Here is a 25337-nt window from a genome sequence, read left to right on the forward strand (position 1 = left end):
TATTTATGAAAATATAAGGTTCATTCTTAGTCTACAGCAAAAGACTCTCAGATCAATGGGAATAAAACCCACAAAATCTGTATGTAAAGCCCTTTCATTTGGTAGCAACTCTGCTACCAAATTGTCCAAGGACAATTTTTCTCCTGGTCAGGCCTGCTTCCTATTTCTGTTCACTGACTTCCAGGAAGGATCGCCTTTCATAATACTCCTCTCCTCCCTTTGAAAGCACTCTCCTTTAGTTGTTCTATTGCTTGGTAAAAAGCATACCTGGGAAAGCTTCCTAAACAGCTCCCTTCACTGTCTTAGAATACTTCCATTTGATTCAGAGATACTCCAGATTAACTCACATCAGTTTTTCCTCTATTGTTATCCATCTGTCATTGTTTTCCACAATTCCATTGTGAGTATTTATTTTAGGGACAAATTAATTAGTATCCACTTATGTCAAGGGTTCTGAAGACTTTGGCTGAGAACCAAAACACATGAAACACAAGTGTCCAGAGCAGCATGAGAAGGGAGCCAATCAAATAACTCTTACGCTTAGAGTATGAAAGCTAGGTCTAGTCATTCCTCTCCTGTTTATGAGTGTTTGCATAGGCTGCTGCTCTGTCCTCTAACAGAGCCTACTTTGTCAGCTACTGCACTAAGCCACCAACCTCCTTCCATTTTACTGGTACACCCAAAATATTCATCCGCTACACTAGTTTCCTAGCTAGTGGGGACAGTTGCACACAGTTTATCATCAAGAATCAAGGAAGGACAGCTGCTGCTGGAAGAGCGAAGAGAGCAAGAGGCAGTAACTCAGCTTTGTGAGTTCAGAGCAGGATGGCTGAAAGTAAGAACCTGTAATACAGAGAAAAAACTGGAAGAAGACAGATTACATCTTTGTGCCAATAACTTTTCTGTGTATAAGAGAGGAAAAAATACCCCTAAGAAGGTTTGCAAGATCAAGGCTGTAGCCTCGATGCACATGTAGACCACAGTTCTCAAAGCATCCATTGCACAGGGTCTGCATTCCTTTGCCCAACAGATGCTCATTTCAGAATTAAAGCCAGCTTTTTCAATGTAAACACTGATGGTCTCTCTTTTCCCCAAGAAATTCAGGCTGCTTTTAAAAACATTCAGCTTCACTTGCTTCTGCTGTAGTAGAAACAGCAATTTTGTTTCAAGACAAAACAAAACTAAAACAAATACAGACTATTTTTGTGCTTGTTATGTATCTTCGCTCTACTCAAATAACTCAGAATTGGCTGGAAGGATCTTGTAAAAGCATTTCACAGAGCTATTACATCACCCACTTCAAATGAAAAGATGGAAGTTGTACCGAGACCCCAAAAAAAGAAAAACCCTGTTTGTCCACAAAATATGCAGGCCAGAAATCATCAGCTGCGAATAACAACAACAAAAAATGTTCATAAGTTTTATAGGAATCTTGTTTAGAACCAGGTTTGAACGCCATTTTGCAACCTCAAAAATAGCAGCTGCTCAACAGTAATATCAATCACAAGCTGGGCAAAGAAAACCTTGACTAGATAAGGGGCCACAAAAAATCTGCCTCCATGCTTTCTCAAAACCTCAATCCCAGACCTGGATTCTAGCAAAGGCTAGGAGAAAAATATATAACTCCCCAAACTTTTCTCTTTCTACCACATTCTCAACACCTCCATTGCTTCTTGCCTGCCAGAAGAGAAGCAGGAAAACCACAGCACCATGTTGTCCAGGGTCAGAGGCTGCATGTCTTAAGGTAGGTGTGCTCTGAGACCTCTATGCTCCCAAGTTTTGCCTCAGCAACCCTAAAAAAACCCAAGAGACGCTGTAAGAAAACTAGGCTCCCTTCTTCATACCTGATCAATGGCATCTGGGTTTTCAGAAACATCAAAGATGACCGCTGTGGCTCCTCGCTGTACTGCTCGTTTTGCCTGCAATAAGAAAGACAGCATCCTCAGTCCCACCCCAAGAGATGACTTCTTACCTCAAAAATTACTCCCTCTACTCATCTCCAGAGAGCAAACTTAACATTTGGTGCTTCTGTGTAGTTAAAACCAATGACAGAGTAATTACAAACACAGGAGTTCCTGAACCAGCATAGAATGTAGTTAAACTTCACTATAGCTTCTAAAACCTCTCTGGCCCTTCCTTCTCAAACTCCTCCTTCAACAAGCTTTTAAAGGAATTCAAATGTGACTTACACTCTCTGAAGACTTTATAAGAATTTTTTAAAGTTAAATTATGTTCTTTTTCTCCATGTTACTTGGAAGCACCATTAAAAATCTTCCCTGTGATTTGGTGTGGAGAGACAAGCTCACTAATGTAGAAAATAAAGGTACAACAGGTTCTTTACACCTTTTTACTGTCATTCTCAGTCATGACAAACTCTAGCATCTCACAACCCTTGCCTCAGAGAATGCCACTCTTTCTGACCATTAGAGGTCAGAACTGTTGCATAGAACACTTCTTACGCAGATAAGATCAGTCCTATTTAAGTGCATAATAAGTAGTCCAAACCTGGAGTTACCAACAGCACAGAGGAGATACTAGACCATATTAAAATCCTCTGGGATAGAGAAAAGAGCGTTTTAACCACCGAGGTTAAGACACGGCATTTTTACCAGTTTTTGCCACTATGCCTCTGTACGTTCTGTTCGAACGTTGCTCAATGGCACCACAGAGCAAACATTCCCAGTAACTTTAAAAGCCTTTCAAACTGCCTTTGTCAGATGCAGAATGCAAGTAACTATTTCTCCAAGCGATGACAGCTATCGCCATCACAGTACCAAACAAGAGGACACTGGCTCTTCACAGAGACTAACAGAACCTGAACTCAAACTGGGCTATAAAAGAAATATATGAAAGTGATAAATTATTAAATATCACTCAGTGTTTCCAAAGAAGAACGTTGGTCAGTACAGAGGTGTTAGTTTGAACACCTACAGGTCACTTTCTTTGCTCTACTCTTATATTTTGTTTTTATTTCAAATTAACCAAGCCCCTCAGACAGTGCACGAGGGAAGCCAACTCCCAAACAGGGTCTCCTTCTCAGCCCAGCAGGTATTTGTCCTCTTTGAAGTCAGCACACCTGGCTAATCACTAATAGCTGTTGGGGAGGAAAAGTTAAAAGGAATGTACTACACGCTCTCCGCTGCAGCGGCCCTGAGGTGAAAGCTCATCCAGGTTTCCCTAGAAGGCACCTCTTACAGACACTCAGTGCTTGTAGAAGCGTTCAGGCCATTCAGACTGTTTTTTCAGGATGGTCAGTCAACAAGCAAGGCACTTTGATCTCTGAAGGCATTTTTAAAGATATTTCGCAGGTTGGTTCAGAAAAAAAAACACCCAACCACCTTCATTTTGCAAACACACCGAACGAGCAGTACACGGTGCAGCAATTCATTAAGTTTCCCACCACCGAGATGTAATCGGTATTCCTTACTTTGTATTGCAAAATCAGATGTTAAGAGATGAAAAGTACCAATTGAGTTCAAAAACCGTGCCGGAGCAGATAACAGCGAGCGGGGCGGACCGTCTGCAAACTTGCTGAGCTCGTTTAAATGCGGCCAACTGCAACCGGCGGTTTGTGCCAGGCCCCAGGCAAAGGCAGGCCCGAGCCGCCTTCCACCAGCGGCTCTCACTGGCGCCCCTTCCTTCTGCACCCTCGCCATTCCCGGCCAGCGGCCACCCCGGCCCAAGGCTCGCAAGCGCTCGGCTCGGCTCAATCCAGCCCAGCTCAGTCCAGCCTGACGCGCCCGGCCCGGCCCTGCCCGCAGGCAGGAGCCGAAGCGCGGCCCCGCACACGCCGCCCCTGCGGGGCGCGCGGGCCCTGCCCGCAAACATCCCCCGCCGCGTCGCGGAAGTGACGCTGCGCCCGCGGAGCGGGGGGTGCGCGGCGGCCGCCGGGAGCGCCGGGAAACACGGAGTTCGTTCCCGTGCCACGGTTTAAGTCCCGATCCCGAGGACGGGGCCGCTGCGGTCGCTCTGGGAAGACGCGCCCCAGTCTGTCAGCGCAGTCACGGGGGAGCGCGGCCCTGTACGAGACCCCCGGTCCCGGAGAAACGTGCGGGGGCCGCGGACGAGGCGACCCGCCGGCGGCACGCCCCGCCGAGGCCGCTCCGGCGCTCCCGGCTCCGCGGCTTGGCGGCAGCCCGCCCGGCCCGCCAGGTTCGGCTGGCAGGAGATGAGAGCGCCGCCCCCGCCGGCTCGGTTTTAAAACGGCTGCACTTGGTTGAGGAGCGAGCGCGAGCGGGCCGGGCCCTGAGCGCGGACGCGGTTGTGCGGTCCGGTGCTCGCCCCCTTCGCTCCCGGGGGGGCGGCCTGCAAAGGCGCTCCGCCCGCCTTCCTCACCCCCAACAACCTGTAGGGTAATTAAAGGCAAAACGTCGTTAAAATATCCTGTCCGCTACTCAAGACAGCTCAAAATAACACAGCAATGTAAGTCCCGCTTAAAGTAATGCCAGTCTGTAATATCCAAATAACACAGCAATGTAAGTGCCGCCTAAAATAATGCCACTCTATAATAGGCATGTGACTTCCTTCATTTTGGGCTATCCAGCATTTAAAGACTGCTCCTAAATAATTTTTTTTTCCTAAGCAAAGTGGCAAAAAGCTAGATCAAAAGCAAAATGCACGTTGGATGAGGGGTACGTGCTTTGCCTTTACAACACCCGAGGCAAACACACACAGCATTTCCTCGGTTCAGTTCCCAATGGAACTGACAGAAAGCAGTAAAGGTGCCAGGCATGTCCCTTTCTGAGATGATTTGTCTTCCGTGGTTTAAAATAAATTACTATCACTACATAGCACTATTCTTCCTTTTTTTTTTCCCCTAAAATAACAAAACAAAAAAATTGATAAATGGACTTTTAGTGATTCAAATGATCACTCCGTGATCATAGTGACAACCACCTCCCCGTCTTTCATTGCATTCCAAGTCTGAAATACTACACTACTACAGAGCACTGGCCTCTGAGATGTTTGCTCTGTGTGGCCACTGTATGCAAGCACCACCATCATAACTTTTATTTTTTTCTGTAAAGTGCCCCCACATCCCGACTGGAGCTCCAGGGAAGTTACATGTTCTGCATAGATCAGCAGCTAACTAGATGCCTGGCATGCACAAACACAGGGCTCAACTGCACAAAAATACTCATGTAAAGAGCACGAAGCACACCTTGGTCCTAGAAGCAGGACCAGAAATGACAACGATCTTCAGCAAGCCCTGTATTGGCAATTCAAAAATTCTTTTGTCCTCAAGTACAAACATAGTAAAACACAAAATATAGGTTAGGTACAAGTAGGTCTTTATAGACTAGAGACAAGTCACCTGGAATCTTATTGGACAAGCATAACCTTGACTCACTGTCTGAAACTACTGTACTTTTTGTGGAAGGGAGACACGTTATTTTTACAGGGGGCAACTGATTGTTACGGGCATTTCCCCCTTGTGTTATATGTAATGATGGTGTAAAAATAATGATGGTTTGCACTTGCAACCTATGCAACTTTGTCTAAGTGGTGTGGTTGAGAACTGCCTTATTTAAAAAACAACCTCTCAAACTATTCAGTAGAACACAGCAAGGGAGATGTAATAAAAATCTGGGACTATATGACTGAAAAAAAGAGGCATTGCCTCGGTTTCTTCTTTCATTTTTAGGAATGAAGTTCCAACTGTGGAGATTTGTTACAAAACCAAGGAGTCCTCCTGTATGCATCTCTTGTCGCAATCGTATTGCATGCAATAAAAGGGTTCATGCTGTCCACTGGCAGCCCTGTTTTCCTCTATTAGCTCTAACCAGCTCCCTGTGTGCTCCCCAGATGAGGAAATTGTGTAAGAATATCACAGCCTGAATCTCATATTGCTCATTGTATGAACTCAGAGATAGCTCTGATTAAGTTAAATTCCCTTTCCCATGTACCAGCCCTGCCTTTAGGCCCCGTCAATACTGACTGCAGTGCGCTGAGAAGGCCCTCACAGGTCTGGACACTTACAGGAGGAGGAAAGCAGCTCTGTTGGGAAGGTCCTGAGAGTGCCGGTGGGCAGCAACCTGACCCTGAGCCAGCACCGTGCCCTTGGGGCCAAGAAGGCCAACGGTGTCCTGGGGTGCATTAGAAGGAGTGTGGTCAGCAGGGCAAGGGAGGTTATCCTCCCCCTCTACTCTGCCGTAGTGAGGTCACATCTGGAGTGCTGCGTCCACTTGTGGCTCCCCAGTTGAAGAAGGACAGGGAACTGCTCGAGCAAGTCCAGCGGAGAGCTACGAAGACGATCAGGGGACCGAAGCATCTCCCTTATGAGGAAAGGCTGAGAGACCTGGGTTTGTTCAGCCTGGAGAGGAGAAAACTGAGCGGGGATCTTATCAATGCTTATAAATATCTGAAGGGTGGGTGTCAGGGGGATGGGACTAGACTCTGTTCAATAGTGCCCAACGACAGGCCAAGGGGCAACGGGCACAAATTGGAACACAGGAAGTTCCAGCTAAACATGAGAAAAATCTCCTTCCCTGTGCGGGTGCCAGAGCAGGGGCACAGGCTGCCCAGAGAGGCTGTGGGGTCCCTTCCCTGGAGACATTCACCCCCCGCCTGGACGCGGCCCTGTGCCCCTGCTCTGGGGGTGCCTGCCCCAGCAGGGGGTGGGACGGGGTGAGCTCCAGAGGGCCCTGCCAACCCCTGCCATTCTGTGAGTCTGATTCTGTGAAAAAATCTCCAGTTCTGGTTTTCAGATCTTCTGAGCAGCAGTAACTTTAGCAAATTCCTTTCACAGACCCGTTTCAGAATGTCCCAATAAATGCAGCTACAATATCACCAGAAGCACAGGGGCCAAAGAGAAGACAGAGTAACAAGAAGCATTTTCAGTGGATGTAGGTAACAGACTGGCCATACAGAAGTAGCCTATACTGCACAATTAGAGGGGAAGAATAAAACTTTAGAATTCCTGAAAGGGCAAAGAAACAGGAAGAGGCCCATTTACAGCATGATAACATTATGGAGTGGTGATACAGGCAGAGCAAACTACTTGATGAGGAATAATATTTGTATTTAGAATTTATCCTAGCAATCTGGAGTAACAAAAGCTGTAATTAAAGTGCAGAGAATTTCCATCCATAACTGCACTGAACATTTTGCAGCAATTTATTTCAATTATCACAGCAGCAAATGCTAGAAACTGTATTCCAATATCCACTCTAACCTTTTCTTGTGTACTGATTTTACTTGTATAGAGATCCAGCCTCCATTTGAACTAAAGTTTTTGTGTACTGATTTCAAGTTCTGTGATTTTTTTAGCCCCTGAAAGTACATGCAAAATCAGCTTAGCTCAGAACTGCATAAAAATCTCTATTCTTGTTGGTAATAGAATTAAGAGTAACTACCAGATTTTTTTTATATTAGTGCCATTTAAAATTACTATTTTCAAGTCCTTCACAGCAGTTTCTATTGGATTTTTTCTTCTTTGTCTCTGACGTAGTATACAACAGCTTAAAAGTGGTTCAGAGACATTTCAGTTAATCATAAGCCAGGCATGGAACAATCAAGCAAGTTAGTAGTGTTTCCCCTTAGAAAGCCGAAAAACACAAGCTTCAAAAATCTACTGTCTTCTGCATTAATAATACTACAAAACTAAACATAATACCTAGTTTGAATGGGCTAAAAATAAAAAGGACAAAAAAGACAAGTGTCTAGGGGTCCCGTTTTAACTTATTAAACCTCATATTGCAGCATGTCCAGCCTTGTCAATCTCACAGTCCTTGTTCAATCTATAGATTTGATCAAAACACATGGATCAGAATAAAATGCAAGAAAGCAATGAATTATTTTGCCCTAAATGCACCAAGCCCAGGACTGTACAACAGAATTGAATCTCTCAGGATTAAATAGTACCATCAAAAGATGGACATAAGGTATCCCTGGCGCAGAGATAAAGGAACCCTGAAACCCCATCTTCCTAAGCACGTGCAAGCTGGGCCTGGACAGAGTCTAGTAGTACTTACTGACACCAGTCATGAAAACGCAGAGAAAGTGCAAAAAGGTCTGTTTTCTTTTGGATTGCTTATTTTGCTAACCCTTTACAGTAAACTTTATTATTTAAGATTATAACTTGGATTAAGTAATTTGTTCAGGAGGGGAGAAGATTACAACAGCAGATTAAGGCAATCAAACTTATGAAGAAGGCTGTTAAAATAATGAGCAAACATTTGTACTTGTCTATATCATAACATATAGAGAATATGCACCTTGCCTGTGCATTGTTAAGAGTTTCAGCCACTTTAGGAATCTTTTCAAATGACACCGTAAGTTTTTCTTTATAAATGAACATTAAAAAGAGATCTGCCATTTGCTAGACTTCATTCATTCTTCATGGTAGACATATGGCTGTCTTCTCTAGTTGAATGTTGGATGTGTGCACCTCTAAAGTAAAAATGATCAGGGATACAAATACCACCTTTGAATTTGCCCTTCCTCAATTCCTTAAACATCACCAGCCTAGGATTTTATCAGAAGCCCTCTGCTGAAGAATACATTTGGCTACTTTATACTCAAAGAAAAATGTAAACAAAATGATGCGGTGTGTTTATTACACATTTTTAAAAGATTTTTTTTCCAAAACATAATATTGGCTTAATTTCTTTTTCTGTAGTGTTTTAACTTGCATAGAGATTGTCATAGCTCATGGAGAAGGCTGATGAAAAGTTATTTTAGAGTGTATTTTAGACAGCTACTTGAACTCACTGTTGATAACCACTACCAGTAAGATGCACATTTAATACTGTCTCAGATTAAAATGTCAAAGAATTTACTAGACCCTGTAATCTAGAGAGGATGAGAGTAAACACGTATGACGTAAGTGTGACGAAAGTATCTCTTCACATCTCCAGGCCCGAGGAAATTTTAGTTATTACCTCAAAGAACACCAGAAAATTTGAAGAGCTCTGCACTCCCTTCCTGTGGGCCAGACTAATACAATAAGGAAGCAACAACTTCCTTGATGAGACAAACTTTCAACCCAAGGGACCAGATGATTATTAAGCAGGTGCACTGCTTCCTCTCATTCATTCAAATCAGGTAGGACAGCAACAACCAAAACAGTAAGAAGGTCGGCCACTTGCTGACATCTAGAAGGACCTTACATGCTTGCAGATACGAACCTTGCAAGCACCACCTCCTCTGCTTTCTAGTTTGGCCTCATTCCAATTAATGTCAGTTATTATGCAGCAGTGAAGAAACCAACATAAGAAGAAAAGCTGCTTAACAAGGTCCCCATTCAAGAGAAAAATCATACCATACCAACAACATTGGCCTTTATTCATCACATTTACTTCTTTGCCAGAGTTAGAATTCCCTCACAATATACAGCTGTATTTACATATGAGGACATGACACTAATCTGATGGGTTGCGAAGTGAATAAATTACAGATGAGAGAAGAACTGACGCTTGGAACCATAGGTGGGGAAAACAAAGTCCATTAATCACTTTTAGCCCTTCCATTTACATCAACATAGTAATACATTACACATTTATTAGGATAGTAAGTCAATACCTTCTGTTGAAAATGGCTATTGGTAGAACAAGATTACTATTTAGAAATACACTTTTTTTCTTTAACGTTAGCATCCCAGATAAAACTGATGGACTAAAGGGAGAAAAGTATTTAAAGCTTTAAAAGTATTGTCTGCCTGCATAAACCCACAGATATATCCTGTTGTTCTAACTCTATATTCTCAAAAATGCTCTTACATTAAGAACTAAGTATCTGTCTCCCTGGATTAGTTGGATCGTTCATCCAACTCTAGGAATTCTCTTCCTGGAACTTTGCGCACTGTAGATAAATATTAATTATAACTATGGTATGTGGTACATGAGGGAGTTGATTTATTCTCTGGGTTAAGAAAATTATAAAGACAGGGAGGGGTAGATTGGGCAATGGTTGAGGTGGTAACCAGTACAGGTGCCAGTAAACTGCTTTTAGCAAACTATAACAACTCTATTCCATCAGGTGCCAGCATGTACTATTAGCTGGTCCTCCAAAATGAACAAGACAGGAAGCAGAAGAAAGAGTGAGGATACCATATGCAGAAGACAGTCTTATGGACCCCAAAAGCAAAATGTTGGTTTTAGTCAGAACTGAGGAAAACAGCACAGCTCCAGCAGGTATAACTGTGTCTTTTTCCTCTTTCATTTCCTTCTCCTTTTTCTTTTTTTCCAATACATCTCATGCTTTTTGGGGCAGAAAAATATGATAATTGGGATGCTCTAACTCTGTGCAGAGACTTTTGAACAACTTGTCAAGAAAATTGGTTATACATCCTTATTTAGCCGCGAACTGAGCCAGCCTGACCAAACTTGCATTCCCTCTGTCAGTTTTTGAGGTTTCCCCCCTCAACTCCTCTATGAACTAAAAATCATTGAACTCAAGGCATATTTTCTGTTTAACCCAGCCCATCAGATCCAATATTCCATGTCAGAACTCTCCACATTGTGGAGTTAGTGGTCATTAATCTGCCAAAAGAGTGGGATTATGCAAGCAGCGTGAAGTAGAATCTTTTTTTATAGCTAATTCTATTCATCAGCCATCTTTGGTCTTCTGAAATAAGCAGTCAGCCTCTCACAGAGCATATTGGTAACATGTAAGCAATGCTCAGTATCAAGCCACTTGTATACTCTGTAACTCCAAGGGACTTGATTTTCAGTGAAAAGGTCCAGTGTCTTGCTTTATTGCTCTGGAAAGGCAGCTCAACAATTTCAAATGTTGACTGCTGGGGAATATAGCTGAATGGATGAGGTTTCCATCTGCAATATTCCACCAAAATTAATACTGAATATACCAATTCAGTGGCCGTGGTCTTCTGTCGAGCAGACTCAAAGTAGCAAAATCCGTTCCAATAATTTTAGTGCTCACAAACCAACTGATTTGCACCTGGTTTCTCCATATCAAGATCAAGTGAGACCACAAAGATGTACACAAAAATTACCAGAGCTATGATACAGAAAACGCAGTACCAGGTTTTAGAATATCGGCTTTTCTAGTTGCCTTCTCCAGATTTGTCCTCATTTGATTTTGTTCTATTAGCAGAAGACAACTTCGGTGCTGAAATAAGCATCAGGAGCCTACATTATCAGGGTTTAACTTCTGCAGAGACTCTTGAGTTTTAAGTAGTCTTCAGTTAAGTATGGACAAACCCAGAAAGTTCTATAGATGAGAAAGAGACCACTGGTTCTTACATAAAATGCACGATCAATCTGCAGGTCTGGACAAGCAGGTGTTGCCACCGCCTGTTTGCCGTTTCAGTCAGCTGAATGGCATTCTGACCTTGATGCTCTCAAAGCCCTTAACTTCTTCAGAAGAGAGGTATATCTTAAAGAACCCTATTAAGCTGAGCAGTGGGTATAAACTGCACCCCTGTTCTATGGATGGCAGCATTAGATTTTCAATGCGACAGAAATGGCATCATGTGAAGCTAGGCAATAAAATCCAAGCCTGTTTTTTGTGTGATTGTGACTTCTGCTTGGTGTAAACGTTCTCTCTTCAAGCCAAGTGTAATCTCCTATCAGGACTAAGACACACATGGATTTCAGAAAGTTCTTTCCACCTTGATTCCATATCACAGCACAGCAGGCTTTACAGCACTACACATACTACTGCAAAAAGGAAAGTACCCCTCTACTGGAATGCTTTAGATGCTTCTCCCCATAATTTGGCACAAGAGAGACGCCCCATTAAGGAGGAGGGAAAAAAAAACAGCTCAGTAAAATCTGTCAGCATGTTTAAGAACACCACTATACTGGCTGCTAAACGTCAACTACAGTGGATATTACTATTCAGATGATTTTGAAAATACATCTGGAACACTATCTGCTAAAGTATGCAAGGATGTGCATTTCCTATTGATGTTTGACTATCCATAATATATTCAGTTAGCAGCAGCTACAGTTGGGGAAAAGAAAATATAATGTGATCTCCTTGGCAGAATAAAACCCATTTCTAGCACAGACTCACAATTGTACTTGCAAAAGCATGCAATGTCAGCCACAGGCAAAGACACTCCAGCAAAACAGTCTGCTGCACTCTGCTTACCACTGAGAATCTTGCAGAAACCCCACAGCATTATGTCCAATACACCTTTTCCTTACAATCGTCAAACCGCAAAATCTCTTTTTCTCTCAGAGCTACAGAGAACACAGACACCAACATCTGAACAATACAGGCATCCCCTCTCTCTCCCCTACACTGCTATCAGGCTCAGACAACCACCAAAAATACCTTGCCCCTTGAACCACCACTGGAGCTAGAAAGCCAGGCCACAGGCCAAATCTGCAGGACAGAGGAGGAAGGAGAAAAGGACACCATCTACTTTGCAAACAGAAGAAGTTATAAATTAACCAAATGATGCCTCAGCCCTGTTAATGTACAATTCCCCAGTAATTCCAGAAACCAAGTTAAGCCAAGCATAAGCAGGATGCCATTTCAAACCTCGTCTGAGATAACGAAAAAGAAACTTCCAGATTTCTGTCTGAAAGCAAAAGCAGAATATGACAAGATAGTAAAATCTCTGAGTATCACACCAGCATAAAACCCCTTTCTGACTGGAATACTCAACCTCTGTGGGACTTTCAGATATGTTTTATACATGTGCCCTATAAATACTGCTTTATATGGCATTACAACCATTGCGTTACCAATTAAGAAGTTCAGAAAGTACAAAGCAGTATTTTTAAATTTAAAAATCTAATCACAATTAAAAACCAAGGTACTTCTCCATAAAAAAAAAAATTGTAAAACTTTAAAAACTGTGTGCTCTGGTTGAAGAAAAATATCAGCTCATGCAGTACGTAATCACATTAATAATATATACCAATGTGATCCATACCACTCAGTACTGAGAAGCCCTCATGTAGTTAAAAATGAAGAAGAAAAAACCAAGAGTATCTCTCTTTCCTGGGATTACAGAGAAACACTGTTATCAGTTCTGAGTCTAGACCAAGTAAAAACAACATGAAAAAGACATTTATTTAATCCTGAACACAGCGAAGCCTGCTGGTTGCAAATCTCTTGAGACAGATTTGAGAGTTATGGGCCTCCGTTCCACAAAACCTGCCCTCTGCTATCACAGACCTTTCTGCGGGCCAGCAGCCTGGTTGCTATGAGAAGGCACAGTCACAGAGAGAAGGGTGAGCACTCAAGGAGGGCACAGGAAGGGACTGAGGTCTTGAACTAGGTAACATATTCACAGAGCATGCTAGGTTCTGAAGTGGGTGGGTGCGTTCACGACAATTGATGGTGTTACACAGAAATGCTCCTACATTTTATAACCCTTCAAGCTTTTTCAGGGCAACAATTCCTATATAATGTTACCTCCAAAATATAATGGTCACAAGATGAGTATATAATAGGAATTATGTACTAAAGAATCGTATACCATAAAACACCACTAGAGCCAACCCAGATAATTCTTAACTTTATCTTTGCATTGAAGGTGTACCGAAAGTAGATGAACTAGAAACAGCAAACCAGACCTAAGATAATTATATAAACATACATACAAGCATGCTGTGGTGCTGAGAGAAGTCATTAAAAAATTGAGATATGAGAAAGTGTTGGAGGACTTGTACATTAAAGGAACTATTAACCCAGAGCACTGTAAGAAGCCATCCCTGTAGTACCCAAGCTATGTAAGTAGTTAGAATGTACAAAAGTTCCTCCCTTCTCAGATACACAAGGCATGCGCTCTCATAGAAAACTACCTTAAAAATATAAATTGGTATGTATGTACGTCAAAAGGGAAAACAAAGAATTACAAGAATTACGTCTTGCATTTAGAATGGGAGAAGGCAAAGCTTTCAAAAATTTTAAGTCCTGCAGGAATTCCATCCAATCTCAGGCAATTCAATGGGCAAGTTCAATCCTCCTGAGAAAAAAAGCTTCACCTTATTGCAGGAAGTTCTTTTCAACAAAACAACAGTTTTGGGCCATGGTTCCTAACCCACAGCTATAGGTAAATATTTAAATATTTTAGGAAAGAGGAAACATTTTAAACATTCAGCCTGTGTGAAATTATGTAAAGAGTACAGAACAGGTCTGAGGCATGTACAGTAGTCTGTCCAAGATATACTGACACATCTAAATTAACCAGAATTTTTTCAAAAGGCTGAAGAGCTTTGTGCTTATTAATACCATACTGCTATCTGGAAGGTAAGACAAGATAAGAATATGACCACGACCCACCAAAAGTGCTGAGAAGAAATGAAAGGAAGCATGACTAAGTATGAAAAATTAGGAGTGATTCGGGCCAATTTTGGGTATATACCTATTTTCTAATGTAAGTAACTGATAGGAATGAAAATTCACAGTGTCTTCTGCTTAGTATCATCTGTCTTGCTTAGCCTCATCCTTAAGTAGCTGGCCTTCATCCTTAGGTTGATATCTACTGTAAACAAGGTCATTTCAGAGATAACCTGAGGTGATAGCACAGTAGATCCAAGTCTCAACAGTGACAGAAAATGCAGTGCTCCTTGCAGGGTTATTAAGTGCCTGCATGCAGTCTATGAGAGTGTGTTCAAACAGACATCCTATACACCGAGATGAGTCGTCAAGCAGCAAATGTCTTTTCATTTCTACACACATTAGAGTTAAAACGCTGTAGCGCATTTCCCCGGAGATTCTGTCCGCTCTGTAAGGGATGAGCACCTGCATCCAAGACTACAGAATGTGCATGTAACCCCCAGCCAGGGACTTCAACCTTTCTGAATGAACACAGGTGTGTAAAATTCCTTTGGTATCCAGTAGAATACTACTGATTCAGTGAGATCCTCCCTCTCCCTCTCCACTAGAAGAATCAGCTTGGGTAATAAGTTCAATAATAAAAAGATGCATAGTGGGCCAGTACTCCAGTTTATCTAGCAACTTTCTATGGGCCAGCTAATATAAGATGACATGGACTTTCTCTCAAACAGTGATCCCTGGGTTTGGATTAGCTTAGTTTCAAGGTCCCAAACTGTGGTGGGCCCTTGTTGTTAGTTTGTTGATTCTTTAAAAAAAAAAAAAAAAAAAAAAAAAGAATAAAAAAGGTGGAGGATTTTTGTTACAAAGGGAAACTGGAAACTTCTCTGCACACAAGCAGAGACATGGCTGTATTGCAGAGGCCTCAGGGTAAGGATTAAAGAAAAAACAAAATAGAAACCCTTCCATCTCTAATTAGGGTCTTCATTTGCCAAAGAGCCATTCCACAGCGGGAGGAATTACATTCAGGCCGTTGCTTGGATAACGTCTCCCAGCAGGTTGGCTCCTCAGAGCAGGCTACTCTGAGCCAACAATTTCTGGTTACTTGGAGGCAAGCAGCCTGCATATTGTTTTAACTGGCCTGGCTTTTGCAGCCAGTTTTGCTGAAAAACAATCTTCTATTCAGAATGCAGAGATAAAAGCTTCACTTGGTTTGAATTTGTCCCCAGTTTCTTTCTCCCTTTCTTTTTTTAAACATGGGAATTATAGGTTCTGGAGTTTGCATTATTTCTCTTGTAGACATCAGTGTTTTTCCCCCTCTAGCCACTTGATTCTTTGCCAGTGAGGGCTGCTGTCTGGAGTCCAGCCATTCATCAGCCCCTACCTCATCATTAACACTGTGGTGCTGGCGGTCACAGCTCATTGCTGGCGACAGGAAATCCTAACTTGCAAGAGGTTAACCACAGCCCATAAACAGCCAGGCTGGCTCATTAGTCCCTTACAGTCAGCTGAAGGGACCCTCTGGGAGTTTCAACACTGTTCATGGACTCAAGAGTCTATGCATTCTCTGCTCTTTGTAAATGTGTTCCTCCCCACCATGACCTCTTAAAAGCTCACTATTTGGATCCTCAGGGCTAAGGTCCATCTTTTTTCCTGTCCAAAACTGACCAAGTTCTTTGAGTATTTAGAAAAATTAATCATCTGTGATGTATTCTCTTGGCTTACCAATTGAACAAAACACCAATAGGCCAACAACTGAGACATTAAAGCACTAGAATACATACATGCTTTTGATATTTTTAATAGTGTTGGTGAGAGTTTCAAATCTGTATTGAGCAAGTCTAAGACAACAGCTATGCTAATGTTGATCATATATGCCTAATCTGTCTAGAGAATTCATATCACAAATACATCCAGCTCTAATCTTCAAGAAATAACCTCCTAGAATTGCAAATGGCTTGACCAGTGCTCCCTACATTCACTGAAAAGCCCAATTCATACTCATTTTGAGTTCACACTATGATCACTTGACTCATATGGAGTTGATTCCTTGAATTTAGTACAAACATCAAATCACCATGTCATCCAAACAGGCTCCTCTAGCTAATATCCACCTGTCCATCATGAAGACAAAATATTTAGAGCAGAAACAAACTTCTGGCAAATTATGTCAAAGGAGTAGGATATGAAGCACAATTTGTGTTAGATTTTCCCTTTCCTCCCTTTTAATGCTGTGAAAATCATTCCAAAACATTCCCACTTCATGTCTGCAATTTTTTATGACTCACTATTTTCTAACATTGCTGATTGTATCTGCCCATCTTTTACTCTGAATATCAGAGTCCCTCTGATCCAGCTCTGGTTACATTCCCCACATTCTCCAATTTCTTTCAAAGCCTTCTGTCTCTCTTAGTGCACCAAAATTAGGTGTGTCACTCATCTACGAAATCCTAAATAATTCCATTCCCTGCCTCCATATCTGCTCCTTATTTTCTTCAGTTTCTGATCCATTTATCTGATTCTGCTTGCCAGCCTTCTTTTGTGCTCATTTCTATACTCCAACATAGCTGCACTTACTTGCCCACTCACTTTTCTGCTTCAAACTCCATTTCTGTAGTTCTTCCAACATGTCTGCCATTGTGCATTTCTCCTGTTAGAGAAATAGGTAGATTCTGCATGTAAAATAAAAATATCTCTCAATGTCCGAGAGGCTCACAAGGCACATAGAATCATGAGGGTCCAAAAACTTACGAGACATAGAACATTTACATACCCAGCATATGTGTAGTGTTGTTGTTGTTGTTGTTATTATTATTATTATATCTTTAAAAATTGTTTCTTAGTCTTTACTCAGCTTGGACTTCCGTTAATTTCACTGGGAGTTCTGACTGAGCAAAGACTCCAGTAACACGTGTTGTGCAACAACAGCTGCTTCTTTAGCTTAAGGGAGAAGCAGCTGTGTTCCACAGTTGGTTGGAAAGGAGTGAAGATGGTGGTGGGGACTGCTAAGGACTCAACTCTAAAAGTGGACATTTATTTAAAGTAATCAATCCAACAATAGCAAATCTAAGGAGTGCCCAGAGGGAGAAACATAAGAGACAGCCTTTCTTCATGAATAGCTGTTGCTTTTCATAACTGCGCAGGGAACACAAAAAGGAAGTTAGTAGAATAATACAGTAACAGACTGCTAGCACTAGTTGCCAATGAAAAGGGCCCACCATCAATCCATGAATTAAAACCTGATAGATCTGCTTCTTCTGAACCGCATACGCTGATTCCGCCCTTGTTTGTCCACTCCTTTGAGCACTCCCCTCTTTGGCTTTGATCCAGCTCTTTTCTTTCCTTTCACATCTTTCACCGTATGATCCATACACAACACAAACCTCTCCTCTGTCTCCAGAATTTAATTTGCTTGCTTGTCAGTTCTCTTACCTGTACTCAACCTTTCCCTTCTCTCCTCAAAGGGACTGCTGAAATTAAGGTGGAAAGTAATCATGGAATGAGAGGGTTTAGAGAGGGAAGACATGAGAAAGGTATGTATGAACTCAAGACTTCAACTATAGTGATGAGACTGATGCTTCATGCCACGTCCTCTGCAGCCAAACACTCTTACATGCAACAGTCCTTCCTTTTTCTTTCCCATTTAAATCCCTTTTTTTAAATGTTAAAATAGGCTTGTTCTTAGAGTATGATCTGTGGGGGATGCAAAAAGAGGCGAAGAGATGGGAAGCAGAAATACACTGAGCTTTTGGCAAAAGCATTTCGCTTTATATGATTTGATTTTTTTGTTCAAAAACACACACTTGTGTGTAAAATACACACACATCAGGAAGATTATGAGGACTGACTATTTCTGCCTGTCATTATAAAAATCCAGCTTCTTCCTGAAAAACCATGTATTGTCCTCTCTTCTGACTGCACCCATGCAATTTTGTTAGAACTCCAGAAATCATCATGTCTGTATGCTGTAGAGGTCTGATCACACTGCTAGCACTGGGGAAGTAAGGAACAAGAATGTCAAAAGATAAATGACACCAAATATATTTGCACAAGGAACAATATCACTTCAAATATTAATTTTTAAAGATGTTTTATGGTTGCTTAAAATGGATGTTAACATTTCAGGTGTCCTGGATGTTAGAAATAATAATGAAGTGGGGAATAAAAAGAAACAATCAGTACAATATTACAGCACTTATGTTCTTCTTTGGTGCTTCAGGAAAATGGTAATTCTTTGTGTTTCTCAATATATTCTTTAGAACAAATACAGTAAGAAAAACACATGCACGGCAGGGATTACAATTATATATACTACTACTTTTTAGAGTTAACTCTAATTTTAGGCAGTGCTAAGAAAACAGACCATGGAAATTAAAAATGTAAATGCTAATTTAATGAAGAGTCTTAAAGAATATGGCTTTTAAAGAATGGGATTGATTCAGAAGCTCAGAGTCTTTAACACTAACCAGGATGCTATTTCCCCCCCTCAAAACGCATACTCTTTTTTCATTACAAAACAATGGGATTGATAAAAAATGTAGTTTGTGTTTTGACCACGGTTTTGGCATATTTGGCACGTGCAATGTAGATTTATCTACTAGTCTACAGCCAAAGGAGTATAGTCTCATGCAAGAAACTTCTCTTCTGCTTCATAACAACTTCCTTCTTGACACAGAATGCCTGAGAGTTCAAAACAACCAATGTTAAGTCTCTACTGGTCTCAGTCTGCAGTCTGACATGCATTTAGGCCAGCACTGCCATCAGAAAGAGCAGTCCCTTTACCCTCCTCTTCCTACTTGCTCCTACCTCTACTGGACACTACCCAACACAAACCTTCATGTAGCCACACAGTGAAACAAACAAACTGACCAACAAACAAACCAGCCAGTTTAAAAGTCACCCATAATACTTTCAGCCATGCCAATTAAATTTTGCTGTAAATTTTGAGACTACTGCCTCAAAATGAATTCCAAATGCTTTTTAGATGCTGTTTACAAAGAAGAAACATGGGTTGACAAACAGAAGGCAGCAAAGGTCCCTGAATTCTGGAATAAATACCAGAAGTGGAATGTCAACTACTTCCATGAATGTAAGAAGTTTTCCTAAAGTGACAGTATCTTCTATCGCATGTGGCACAGGACCCATCATAGGGTGCGATTCTGCAGCTGTCACTACCAGCTGAAAGTACCCGAACAAGCAAAGTTTTGGTAACATTGATCAATGGTTTTAGACATGTCTCTCGTTAATTTTAGATCTTAATCTACTGCACAGCTCAGTCCTAATTTCTGAAAAAGTTTAGCATAGAAGAGCATTTGCCTAAATTTCACATCCATTTCTACAACTGAATGTATTCAATTTCTCCAGGAAATTATCCAAACTGTATATAAAACTATTCATGTTGTACAGAAACAAAAGGTATGATTACACAGTCACTGCAATTCTAATTTGGACATATAACTGTATGCTTAATTTAGGCTATTAATATAAAGGTGTAAGTTGATTTTGTTTAATTTGCCTTTCTTTTTTTGTTACTTTCAGTAACTCCAAAAGAAAAGGATTAAAATTGACTCCCCACAGGCCCTCTTGCTCCTCAAGTCTTAGAACAGATCACTCTTTCTTCAGGAACTAAACTACAAATATAGCCCCATGGTTTCTCATTTGACTACCTTATAAGAATCTTTACATTTAAACTAAATTGTTAGACAAAAGGTTAGGAATCACAGTTAGGCTGTTTGATGTAGACTCAAGTTATGATGATTTTGGCCCCAACCTAAGTATTATAGTCATAATGATGATGTGGCAAAACAAGAGATTCTTCTAGTTAGTATTTCTGTAAATGGTTTTGTAAATAAACTCTTAAAAGAGAGAAAAGAAGTGAATGGATACTGGAAGAATGGTTAGGAATTTCCTCATATTACAGAGTCCTTTGATCTGAAGAAAACAGGAAGCTGTAGTAGCAGGGACATCCTCTCTTTGTTAGGTTCTACTCAGATGCACATCCTCAAATACACACATCCTATTAATACAGAAGAAGAATCCTTCAGCAGTCCCTGGAAGAGAAACAAGAACAAAATCCTCCCCTGTGGACTTTCAAGCCTGCAAAAAGGGAAGAAATGCTGCTTTAAAGCAAATCATCATCATTTTCTCACTATCTGTCCCATACTGAAATAAAAGAACAATGGCATCGCTGGTTGTATTTCACTGTCTTGACAGATGTCATTTGCTTCGGAAACGACTGGGGTGGGGGAACAACAGAGGGGCTGTATATTGAAACGTGCAGGACACATGCAGGTACTGCGGTCGTAATACAGTGGATGCAGGCATGCAACGGGTAGCGTAGGCAGCACTGCTTTTCCCTTCCTCCAGAGCAAAGTTACACTGCTGGAACACGTGCGCTGGCAGGCAAAGGAGAAGGAGTCTCATTGTGCTGTACGCAGAGAAGGCAGGAATTCCAGGAGGGGAAAGGTTCCCTTTGAAGCACATGGCACGAAGAGCTTCCCAGTGACCATGGCAACAGCTCAGTGGGTTCCCAGCCTGAGAACCAAGTTACTACAGCCATGCCTCAAAAACAAAAAAAGTCTGAAAGAAGGAAAGGGAGAGGGGGAGGTGGGGTCGGGGGTGTGGGGGAGAGAAGTTGGAGCAGAATTAGCCTGGCAGAAACTGAGCGGCTCCCTGGTAGGCAAATCCAGCCAATAATGCTGGTCGGGTTCACGGGGTTTCCTTTTCATTTCCAAAGCTTTCTTCTTCCTCTGTCATTCCCCTTCTAGCCCTATTCAGGAGCTCATGAGATCAGTAAAACCCAGGCCTTTGCTTTGCCTGCATGCAGCATTGCCTCAAACAGGGCTGCACTGTGATCAAAGGCAATGTTAAATCACAGCTGCCACACACACCCCTTTCCCAATCAGGGCTCAGTTTTCACGGGCACTCTAACAGGAGATAACTTTTTTTTTTCAAAACTCTTTCATTTCCATTACACCATATAAATCTGACTAAGAAGGATGAGCAATTAAAAAACCTATATGGAAATGGACACATTAATTCTGTACAGCTACCAGTCCCACTTAGCACATGGATAAACAAGTGGAGTGAAGCTTCTGAAAACACAGTCCAGGGTTTTACTAAAAACAAAAAAAAAAAAACAGAACAAAAAAAAAAAAAACCACCAAAAAACCCCAAACCAAACCAAACCACCCAAGTCAAAAAAGACTAAAACAACTAAAAACAGCCATAAGAATAAAACCATACATCTTTGTACCAGATACATATATCATGGAACTGAGCTCTACAAAAAGCTTTAAAGTAGTCTCTACATTCTGCCTCACAATATTCCAAACTTTCCACACTATCATCTCAGTTTTCTTTCTTTTCCTTTACTGTTAAACTAAACGAAACCTCATAATTTATTCCCTCATATATGCATGCATTCCACCATAGAGACACAAGGAGTAATCTTTTTGCTTCTACTACTATTTTACTCAACACAAATGTTCACCAGTTTTAGTAAAACAAGTTTAATTTGGCTCCCTTAAAGCAGGACTTCTATGGTTTGAGTTAGGTTGAGCTTTTAAACACATTCATTTATGATAGGTTTAAGCTGACAAGGTTATCCATTCCTTATGTATGTAATAACGATGGACTAAGTAATTGTCAGCTGAGCCAGGAAAACTCTCCATGTGTACCCTCTTAGCTCATAGCAAAGGTGAGGATACCCAAAATAGATTTCTCAGTGAAAAGTGTCCAAATGAAACAGAACTGCCGACATGTGCCATAAGCTGGAAAGGGAAGTGCACACACAGCCAAGTGCCCTGGCAGAGTCTTTTTATTTTGCCCTAAATTGTTGAGGCAGACTTTCAATTATGCCCATGACAGTTTTAAAAGAAAGCAAGCCCTTACTTCTCTCACCTTCCTGGCACCAACTTTATTCCTACTATCAAATCAATAGGTCAAACTGATCCAACCACATCACTTTCCCAACATACAAGATTTGGCTTTCGTTTCACAGAATGGCTTCTAATGCAACTAAGATCTAAGAATAGATACTAGAAGATCCCAAATGGCAATTCCAGCACTAGGAAACAAACGGGAACTGAAAAGGGGAGATAAACCTGCTTCCAGCAGGAGGTATAATTGATCACACAGTCAGACTTCACTAGACAAAGCAGAATTCCTGTAGTCTAGAAGTTCAAATGCCCCATACACTCAATTTTATGCACTTTACTACATGTTTTAAGGAGGTAAGAATATTTGCATTCGGTGAAGTCTTTCTGTTACCCACCTGAGTCATTCGTGCAGATGCCTGTATAACAAGGGGTTGCTTTGCCATTTATCTCACTTGCACAATATCTGGATATCAGCAACACCAGCAAAGCTGAAATGCAACACTTCATATATCCAAGAGGCCAGCATGTTTCTGAAATGTTGCATCAGCCCTGCATCTTCTAATATCCACATTATCGCCGCAAGAGATGCTGCAGTTGGGCAGGCCTACTGTACAGAATTCTGGAAAAGCAAGAGCTTACCACAACTCTATCGAAAGGCAAACACGGTATTTGTCTGGACGAACAAATAGTGCAGGACAAGCCACCTTGGGGGCAGGATAAATCAAACTAAGTGAGGAACGAAAGGTAGACTTGCACTCCTTAATTTCTTCCTCCTTTTCTAAATGGAAGAAGTTCCATTTCCCTTCCTTGTTTAGGGCCACCCCTCCCTTATTCTGTTTTCCTTTTTCCTTTCCTTTCCTCTCTCCTTTCCTTGCCTTTTCTTTTTCCTTTTCATTAGAACTTGTGGCCTATGCTCTTTCACACAATTCCAACTACTCTAGACTTCAAACATCAACATCTAATAACCTCAATCCTCAAAAATTCTAAGCTGAGAACAAAAAAAGGCCAGCTTTCTGCTTTCCTTTTTAACATATCTGGCAGCAGTAATGATATCTGACTGATTTCACCCCATAAAACAAAGGGAAATGTTTTGCAAGGAATTTAGATTCCAGAGGCCATATTCCACAGGGAGATTCCAGCAAGATGAAAATTTTTATTTCTTTGACCAATACAATAAGATTCACTTGTTATTAGAGGTATCTATCCTGCAATTAAAGCAAAGAAATCTCTCATAGAGTTGAAGACTCCTCTTCACCCAAAAATCAAAATTAATATATCTCTTCTGAGAAAACTATACCTAAGAAAAAGCAATAAAATGCTTTCATTTTGACTGCTTTTGATAAGAAGCTTCCTTTGATCAAGTTAGCATCACACTTGCAGTTCACCGTATTTCTATTCCAGTACTGCTTCTGCTAAACAGCCATTTTTGCATAAGTCTGAGCTCTGTAGGAACCTGGCAAAGAAAGGGAATATGTGCTCTCAGCTCCCCATCACCATCTCTGTCAACTGAGTTATGAATTATCTTCCCCGAAGCATCTAGTGTGAAAACAGGCAAAACGGGAATATTTTGGGAGTAAAGGGAGTTTTGTCTTGTTTTTATTTCTTGCTGATTTTTCTCAGAAAGGAACTAACACTCCCAAGAAACAGTTACATGCAGCATTTACCCCAGACTACCTCCTTACCTTTCCTAAGACAGTGAGGCATGGCTTAGGCTCCAACTCTGGCTGTTCCAGTTTCACCACTCCTACCCAGCCATATTCATATAGGTCTTCCTCATCATTGCTGTTACACAGTCCTAGTGGATGCATCTGAAATAGAATCAGAAAGAAACATTTAGCCAATCAGTAGAATCAAAAAACATACAGATTGCTTCTGAATACCTTAGTTTATAACAAACACACTTTTATCTATTAAGGTACACCAGATAAACAGAAACATAGGGCTGCATATATGAAGAATTCAGTATGTTTCTGAAGCATGTAATGAGTACAAAATCTCGGAATGTTATGTGAGCTCACTGTCATCTTGCTTGTGAAAAATCATTTAAGGCTCACAATTAAATGTGATAAGTCCTTTTCTCAGATATAAAATAATTAAATACAAAGCTCCACTTTGTATTGCAAGCCACCTTTCCTTGCAAACTGACAAAATAATACAGGCTGTTTTGTAGAGGCACTCATAAAAGCTTTACATGTCATAAGATCCAGAACCAATGTTTGAGAGTCATTATCTTTTTTTTTTTTTTTTTTTAATATTTGCACAATATTTACTGTCTGTCATGCTTTGGAACATGCCTGTCATGTAGTTCAAAGTAAGATAGAAGAAACTTCCTAACTGTTGTGGAACAGCCTCCAGTTTTTTCTGAGCCCAAATGAGGGGGAGGTATCGTGAAGTGAGAAACTGCAGTCTCCTTTCAGATATGTGTGTTTCTTACACAAGGCAACAATACATTATTTGCTTTAATTTCAGATATTACATCTCTTCCTCCTCCTTCCAACACTAGATAGTTCCTCTCATTTTACTACAGCAAGGAGCTTCCTATGCATCAATTTTTTAAACTGTCTTTTCCAAGTTTGCTGTCCTTCTTTAGGATAATATCTTTGGGTATAGGGTGTGAAACAATTAACTTCTTACACTATTTACTATGTTCTCCTTGTTCTCTTTTTCCCTCAACTAAAATGTCAGATTTTTCACAGACCCTTGCCTAACAGTTTTCCATGCTTTAACATGTATGCAGAAAAAGTTCTTTGCAAAAAAAGTCTGTACTTTATCCAGCCTCATGCCTTTCCTTAAATCTCACCTTTGCCAAACTAGCTGAAGAAAACCACAAACTGGTATCAACACTCTGACAATTTTGTTTTCTGGTAGCTGATCATAATCAGCATAATCATAATCATACCATATCATAATAGAAGATCATACTGCTCAATAATTTACATATATATCTCTCACTAATCCATGCAAAGTAGCACCATGTAATGGTCACTAATCCTGCCATCTCTTCTGCATCACCAGCTTATCATTTTGTCCTTTTCTCCCATGTCTTGACCCTTGACTTTCATTTTGCAAGTGATTCAATACAAGGAGACCTATTTATACTATCTTGTGGGGCCCTGACTTTCTGAATAATTTGAGTAATTATCGCAAAATATGGAAAACACGTCAGTGACCTGACACAATACAGAGTTTTTCCTACCACTCATTATTTTTCAAGATTCATCACCAATTCACCCCTATTTTGAGGGAAAAACAGGCTAC

The 25337-nt window shown here is 41.0% G+C and overlaps 1 protein-coding gene across 5 annotated transcripts in view; it reads right to left on the reverse strand.

Moving 5' to 3' along the window:
- The window catches only part of ZNRF3 (zinc and ring finger 3), a 98292-nt gene that overhangs the window by 12735 nt on the left and 60220 nt on the right, over positions 1-25337 (reverse strand). For 2 of the 5 annotated variants that reach the window (XM_064466740.1, XM_064466741.1), the window contains exons 2-3: positions 23762-23887; positions 1845-1919 (exon numbers count right to left, since the gene is read on the reverse strand). In XM_064466740.1, coding sequence (XP_064322810.1) covers positions 1845-1919; positions 23762-23887 — 201 coding nt within the window. Of the gene's footprint in view, positions 1-1844; positions 1920-3427; positions 4141-23761; positions 23888-25337 lie in introns of those variants that run through there. The other 3 variants (XM_064466744.1, XM_064466743.1, XM_064466742.1) reach the window with 3 other exon arrangements.

The sequence above is a fragment of the Phalacrocorax carbo genome, chromosome 15 (genome assembly GCF_963921805.1).
Source record: "Phalacrocorax carbo chromosome 15, bPhaCar2.1, whole genome shotgun sequence".
In the NCBI taxonomy this organism is placed as follows: domain Eukaryota; kingdom Metazoa; phylum Chordata; class Aves; order Suliformes; family Phalacrocoracidae; genus Phalacrocorax; species Phalacrocorax carbo.